Source organism: Penaeus chinensis, chromosome 31 (assembly GCF_019202785.1).
Source record: "Penaeus chinensis breed Huanghai No. 1 chromosome 31, ASM1920278v2, whole genome shotgun sequence".
Lineage (NCBI taxonomy): Eukaryota > Metazoa > Arthropoda > Malacostraca > Decapoda > Penaeidae > Penaeus > Penaeus chinensis.
Window position 1 is genome coordinate 30,799,293 of NC_061849.1, and position 7,500 is coordinate 30,806,792.

Here is a 7,500-nt window from a genome sequence, read left to right on the forward strand (position 1 = left end):
TAATGATGCTTTGTCGGGTGGAAATGGTATTTTAGCATTCAGTGTTTACAAATTCCGAAGTTCTGTTGATTTGTAAGAAAGTGATGGGATCAATGAATTAATATGTTTTTTTTTTTTTTTTTTAATCAGGTAATTGTTCACAGTCTCTCGTATCTATAATATGGCCAAACTAAACGTAACATTTACGTTTCGATAATAAAAACATATGTCCTAGCCATAACAAATTACAAGAGTATGAAGTCTTAAGAGGAACATCCCATTAACCAGTTCTTACCACCAACAGCCCATTTCAAAACACAACACACCAGTCAGTCTAATACATCAGGAACTTAATGATACGAAACGTACAATGAATTTCTATATTTCTTTTCCAAAACTTTCGACAGATGTTATTGAACACAACACCGAAGAACTATGAACTAACCTGACGGGGCTTGGCTATCCTTAAGAGCATCAGGGCATTAAAGTCTGATATCCTACCACGGGGCATCTCGGCAGGACCTCGACTCCCTGTCAGTCCCACCTCCTGTAGAAGTAGTGTCAGCTGATTTTTGGAACAACGTAGAAAAACGAGAAAGAAAGAAAGAAAAAAAAAAAAACAGGAAAATGTGGAAGATAAAAAAGAGAGTTGATAACATTCTGTCAGTGCGGTATCTGTGTCATAATTCTCTGGACAGATCTTAACAGCTAAATTACTGTAGCATTTAAGATGTAAAGGAGTTGTAAGTTTAAATTATTGATAGTCTGAGTTACCTTACTGCATTTGGCACGGTGGGAGAAATAGCTGACAAATATTAATATGCATTACTTACAAGTTAGCAACCTGATGGATATAAAGATTAATTGATTATTACATTATTTCTTTCCTGTAAAAAAATATTACTCATAACTCTAAAGATATATAATCAAGCATTCAAGATATATGTACAATCAAATTAAAAAGATGCACCGATGTATTCTGCCTCATGACTACTTGAATCTCAGAGGCGAATGGACTTTTGCATTTAACTATACATACAGACATTTCTTTAAGTATATACATACTTCAAGAACGGTTATAAAATATCCCAAAGAAACCACAATACAAATACAACTCGAAATAAAACTGCTCACAGAACATATAGAACAACAACAACAACAAAAAGAAACACGTAAAAACAAAAATACACAATGTCGATGCAGGGTGTGACCCCCAAACCGGGACACAATACTACCGTGACGAGGTCGTGTAGGGACAGCTGGAGACGCACGCCCTTCAGCAGATCTTCGCCTACGCCGCCGAAATCCACCTCCAACGCCATGACAGCTTCCACAAGGGCGCGCTAAGGGTGGCAACATTACCAGCAGAGAAGCAAGGTCAGCAGGGTGTTTACATCCGTGTCTCACTGGCTGAGGGTGGAGGTGATCACTACCCAGGGTGAGGGTGCAAGAAGGAGAGGGTGGAAGGTGGAGGGTGAGAGGTAGAGGATGGAGGATGAAGAGGAATAAGGAAGGAAGAGGAAGATTTTGGGTATTTGATTTATGTAGGGTGTAATATTCTGGGTGTGTATGGACTGAAATAGAGACATAATATGTATTTGGGAACACCGATACACTACGGGTATTGTGTTCCCTTTCTGCTTTGTGCTCTATTTCATCTTCCAGTGATGATGATGATGATGATGATGATGGGGATGATGATGATGATGATGATGATGATGATGATGATGATGATGATGATGATGATGATGATGATGATGATGATGATGATGATGATGATATATTTAGTGATAGAAATAATAATAATACTAAAAATAATAGCAATAATAAAAAACACAATAATAATACAATAATAGTAATAATAATAGTAATAATAATAATATCAATTTAATGCGAATAATAATAATATTAATGATGATGATGATGAATGATAATGATGGTAATTATAATGATGATGATGATGATGATAATGATAATGATAATGATAATGATAATGATAATGATAATGATAATGATAATGATAATGATAATGATAATGATAATGATAATGATAATGATGATTATGATGATGATTATTATAATGATGGTGATAATAATGATAATGATAATAATTATAAACAAACTACAACAAAAACAACAACGATAATAACAATAATAACAATAAAAATAATAACAACGATAGTAATAACAGTAATAATAATAAAAGTAATAAGTAATAACACCAATAATAATGACGATGATGATATTGAAGAAAGTGAAAATAACGATGGTGACGTAGCAGTGGGTAACATTTGTGAACTGTCAAGGTGACATGACATGACATGTTTTATAGAAGGATCAGGACAGGTTTTTGGATAAAGGTTAGGAATAGGACCTCAAGGACTTCTAGTTAAGGCATAAAGGGGAATTTTAAGGAAATGAAGTATTGTTTCTTACAAATGCCAGAAATTCAGGCAAATATTAGCAGAAGGGTACGAAGAATAAGAAGAATTAGAGAGAGGAAGAAAGAAGTAATTATGAACTGTTATGTGAGTGAATTTTATCTGGACTGTTATGTCAAGATCGGATTAGGTCATTTTAGTTCAGTTATTTATGTATATTTTCTATAAAATTATCTATCTATTTTCAGAAGTAGAACATTGTATTTGAAAAAAAAACATGTGCAAATAATGTTGGTAGGTGACAGCAAAGCGTGTAAATTGTTTATATATATATATATATATATATATATATATATATTCATATATTCATATTATTCATATATTCATATATTCATATTTTCATATATTCATATTTATATATTTATATATATATATATATATATTTATATAAATATATATATCCATATATTTATATATTTATATATATATATATATAAATATATATGTATGTATATATATATTTATATATAAATATATATGTATATATATATTTATATACATAAACATATATATACATATATATACACATACATATATATATTTACGTGTGAATATGTATATATATGTATATGTATCTATATTATATATGATATATATATATATTTATATATTTACATATATAAATATTTGTGTATTTCAACACATATATATATATATATATATATATATATTTATATATATTCATATATATATATATATATATATATATATATACATATATGTATATGAATATATATATGAATATATATATATAGATAGATACGTATATATGAATATGTCTATCTATCTATACGTATATATATATAGATAGATAGATTGATTTGTGTATATATACATACTTCCGTACATACATACATACATATATATATATATACATATGTATATATATATATAAATATATATATATATATATATATCCTGTGGAAGGTATTGCATTGAGTAAGCACGCCATGTGTAAAATGTCATGACCAAGGTACACTGAATAGCCTGTATTATTCAAGAGAGAGACAAAGACAGCAAAGGGAGGGGGGGTGAAGAGGGGGAAGGGGGTGGAGCAAATGGGGGAGGTGAGGGGGGAAGGGGTGTGTGGGCTTTATCTATGATAGAAGCAGCGTGGTGGAGGGGATGTTTAATACAGTGGGTGGGGGTGGAAGGAAATTTTACTTTACTTCTACGGTGAAGCTTCGGGTTGAGAAGAATGCGTCAGGAAGTTGACGAAGAAGAGGGATAAGAACCTATACTGTTTTTGGGAATGGTTTGTGATAATTTGATCTCCTTAATTCATCCATTTTTTTTTTTTTCTGTCTGATTTGATACAAATTAATTCATGGTTTCTTGTGGTCAACTTCCTGGGTGTCTTGTTCAAGTTGATTTCAGATTTGCATGAAAGGTTACGAATTTTATATATCTTGCACTAACAAAAAATGCATTATCGTTATGTGGAAAAGAAGCTGGCGTTTTTTTTTTTTTAAGTTAAATAGTTCTTCAATAAAAGCTTAGCACAACGGATTAAACCAAGTTTTATCTCATATCTGCTCTATATCACTGGTTTAAATGCAAACACAAGGAAGCGTACCAATCACTCGTAATTTATCCAAAACACACACTAAGATACTAGCCAATTATTAATACGAAGAGGATTTAAAAGCAAATATACAAGCAAGGTAACTAAAATTAAAACTCAGAATCACACACTCGCACAAAACCAGACCACACAGGATGAAACACACACGAAATCATCAGCAAAGCCACACGCAAACACGCACGAACACACACAAACATCACCGCGCCCCAACGCCCCTTCCCTCGCGTCGCCACACCCACTTCGTCCAGCACCGAGGGGTCGAGGACGGCTCTCCAGGCAGGGGGGGTGAGGGTGCCGGCGTCTGCGGAGATGGCTGCGCAGAGGGCGGTGGTGAAGGCCAGGCGGTGCGCAGGGTGGAGGGCACGACTGACGTGTGTTACCACCAGCTGCGTGACGCTCACGACCAGCGAGTGAATGCGTTGGTCGAAGCTCAGGGTTTCCGTTCGGCCGCCGGACGTGATGCACACGGAGAACAGCTGATGAGTAGGTCCTCTTAATGCGTTTCTAAATTGTAATTGCTCTATTCGCAAATCTAGTGTCTTCATTGTATCTATTATTTAATTCCTGTACTGTATTCACTTAACTTATTCCGACACTAGATTTATAGATCTTATGCTTATACTGTTATTACAGAATTCATAGACCTAATATTTATGTATTTAAATAAGTGCTACATTTATAGATCTCATAACTATATCTAAGGACCTAATTCCTACACTGAATTTACATATCTGATTTCTCTCCCCTGTTTACTCGCCCAACCCCAATAACCATTTACTCTATGAACGTAAAAAAAAAATCTACACATAATATATAACACATTAAATGAACTACAACCTTATTTAACGCCATAGAAGCAGAAAAAAAAATACTCTCGCCCCCCCCCCCCCGGCCCCGCTCCCCGACGATTCAAGACGTACATGAAGAAAGTGTTGGAAGGAGAAGACGTAGTTGCGACTGAGCCTCCGGAGGGCCGTCGACGTCGAGAAGAGGAGACGTCCGCGGGTCGCTACCGGGCGGTACTTGTCGCGCACGTTGCCGATCTTCTGCAGCGTCCGTCGACACTCGGCAAGGCGGGTGCGGAACTCAGCCGATGTCGACTGGAAGGGAGAGTCGAGTGGGGGAAGAAGAAAGGTGTTATTATTATTATTATTATTATTATTATTATTATTATTATTATTATTATTATTATTATTATTATTATTATTATTATTATTAGGTATGGTTTTTGGTCATCGGATGAATGAAAAGTTACCTTTATTCTCATTCATCGATATTGTTTGTATCATTTGGTTATCGAAGATAAAACGAGTTACCGTGGTTACTATTTATCCTTATTAGTTACATAATCAAGTTACCGAAAGAAATGTAAAAGTATTTCATAATCAAGTTTATCATCAGCCACATTAATGAGCTTCCGAACAAAATGGATTATCTCCCAATAACCATTATTTAACTATCAAAATATAAGAAGGCGTGAGACACATCTTATTACACCATCAAGTTATCGAAGGAGATGTTAATTCAACTATTAAGTCATCGAAGGAAACAAGAGTCGTTTTAATTATCAATCTCTACAATCTATAACTTTCCTAATTCATCAAAACGAAGTGAGGTAACGAGTGAGATGAAAACAATGCACAGAAAGACAAAGATCTTAAAGAAAAACAGAATGGCATGAATAATCATCCTAGTAACGTAAGGGATCATGCAAACAAAGATTAACAGCATCTCCATTATCATTTTCCTCGCCATTATAATTCATCTCTTGCCGATGAACTAGTTAACGAAACAAATATAATATTTTTCGAAAGCATGCGCACTTACTAATTCCAGAAATGATAGAATAATAATAACAGCAATAATAATAACAGTAATAATAACAATAACAATAACAATAATAACGATAATAACAATAATACTAATAATACTACTACTACTACTAATAATAATAATAATAATAACAGTAATAATAGCAATAACAATAACAATGATAACGATAATAATAATAATAATAATAATAATAATAATAATAATAATAATAATAATAATAATAATAACAATAATACTAATAATACTACTACTACTACTAATAATAATAATAATAATAACAGTAATAATAGCAATAACAATAACAATAATAACGATAATAATAATAATAATAATAATAATAATAATAATAATAATAATAATAATAATAATAATAATAATAATAATAATAATAATAAAAGTAATAATAATAATAATTTTAATAATAATAAGTAATAATAACAATAGTAATAGTAATAATAAATAATAATAATAATAATAGTATAATAGTAATAATAATAATAATAATTTTAATAATAATAATAATAATAATAATAATAATAATTTAATAATAATAATAATAATTCTGATAATAATAATAATAATAACAATAATAATAATAATAATAATAATAATAATAATAATAATAATAATAATAATAATAATAATAATAATAATAATAATAATAATAACAACAATAATAATAATAATTATAATAGTAATAATAATAATAATCATTTTAATAATAATAATAATAATTTAATAAAATAATAATAATAATAATAATAACAACAATAATTCTAATAATAAAAATAATAACAACAATACTAATACCTCCAGAGCGCCGCATGCCCCCCTTTCCCCGCCCAACCCCTGCTTCCCCTGACCTTGGCCTCGTAGAACGCCGCCAGGAGCTCCTCGTTGTCAAGCAGCGCGGTGGACGCCTGCGTGAGCTTCTTCAGGATGGTGTCGTCTACGGCTTCGAGGGCCTTCTGGTCGCGCATGATGCTCGCCGTCAGGCTGGCTCGCTGTTCGTACAGGTCCTCGCGCTCCATCTTCAGGACGTCGCTGAGGGCACGAGGGGTGGTGTAATAGATATTTTTATAGGGCTATTTTTGTAGTTATCTTTCTGTCTATCTATATATCTATCTGCCTACCTACTTACCTATATCTAAATATATCTATCTATCTATCTATCTATCTATCTATCCAACTATCTATCTGTCTATCTATCTCTCTATCCAACTATCTATCTATCTATCTATCTATCTATCCATCTAGCTATCTACCTATCTATCTGTCTGTCTCTCTGTGTATCTATCTATCTGTCTGTCTATCTGTGTATCTATCTCTCTACCTACCTGCCTGCTTATCTACCTATCTGTCTATCTACCTATCTATTTCTCTATATATCAACTAATTTATGTAAATATACACGCTTGCACACATGCATCCCGACGACTCAACATGAAAACCAACAGACACGAAAGACACTTCATCTTCAGCCACACAACGGAAATCACGCGAAGGACAACGCCATTCCGGACGTCCTACTTGAGGAGACGCTCTTCGAGGACGAGCGGCGGGAGAGCGAAGGACACGCGGGTGACGTGGACGCACAGCTCCGGGGGCAGGGTGGGGGTGGCGCTCCCGGTCACGAGGATCATCACCACCTCCTGCAGTGCA

At 33.1% G+C, this 7,500-nt stretch overlaps 1 protein-coding gene across 1 annotated transcript in view; it reads right to left on the reverse strand.

Moving 5' to 3' along the window:
- The window catches only part of LOC125042126 (dynein axonemal heavy chain 6-like), a 43,431-nt gene that overhangs the window by 23,302 nt on the left and 12,629 nt on the right, over positions 1 to 7,500 (reverse strand). Inside the window, exons 19-24 of the mRNA XM_047637592.1 lie at positions 7,369 to 7,500; positions 6,702 to 6,882; positions 4,926 to 5,105; positions 4,245 to 4,481; positions 1,215 to 1,322; positions 425 to 526 (exon numbers count right to left, since the gene is read on the reverse strand). The exon at positions 7,369 to 7,500 is cut by the window's right edge and continues 11 nt beyond it. Of these exons, the coding sequence (XP_047493548.1) occupies positions 425 to 526; positions 1,215 to 1,322; positions 4,245 to 4,481; positions 4,926 to 5,105; positions 6,702 to 6,882; positions 7,369 to 7,500 (940 nt within the window). The remainder of the gene's footprint in view (positions 1 to 424; positions 527 to 1,214; positions 1,323 to 4,244; positions 4,482 to 4,925; positions 5,106 to 6,701; positions 6,883 to 7,368) is intronic.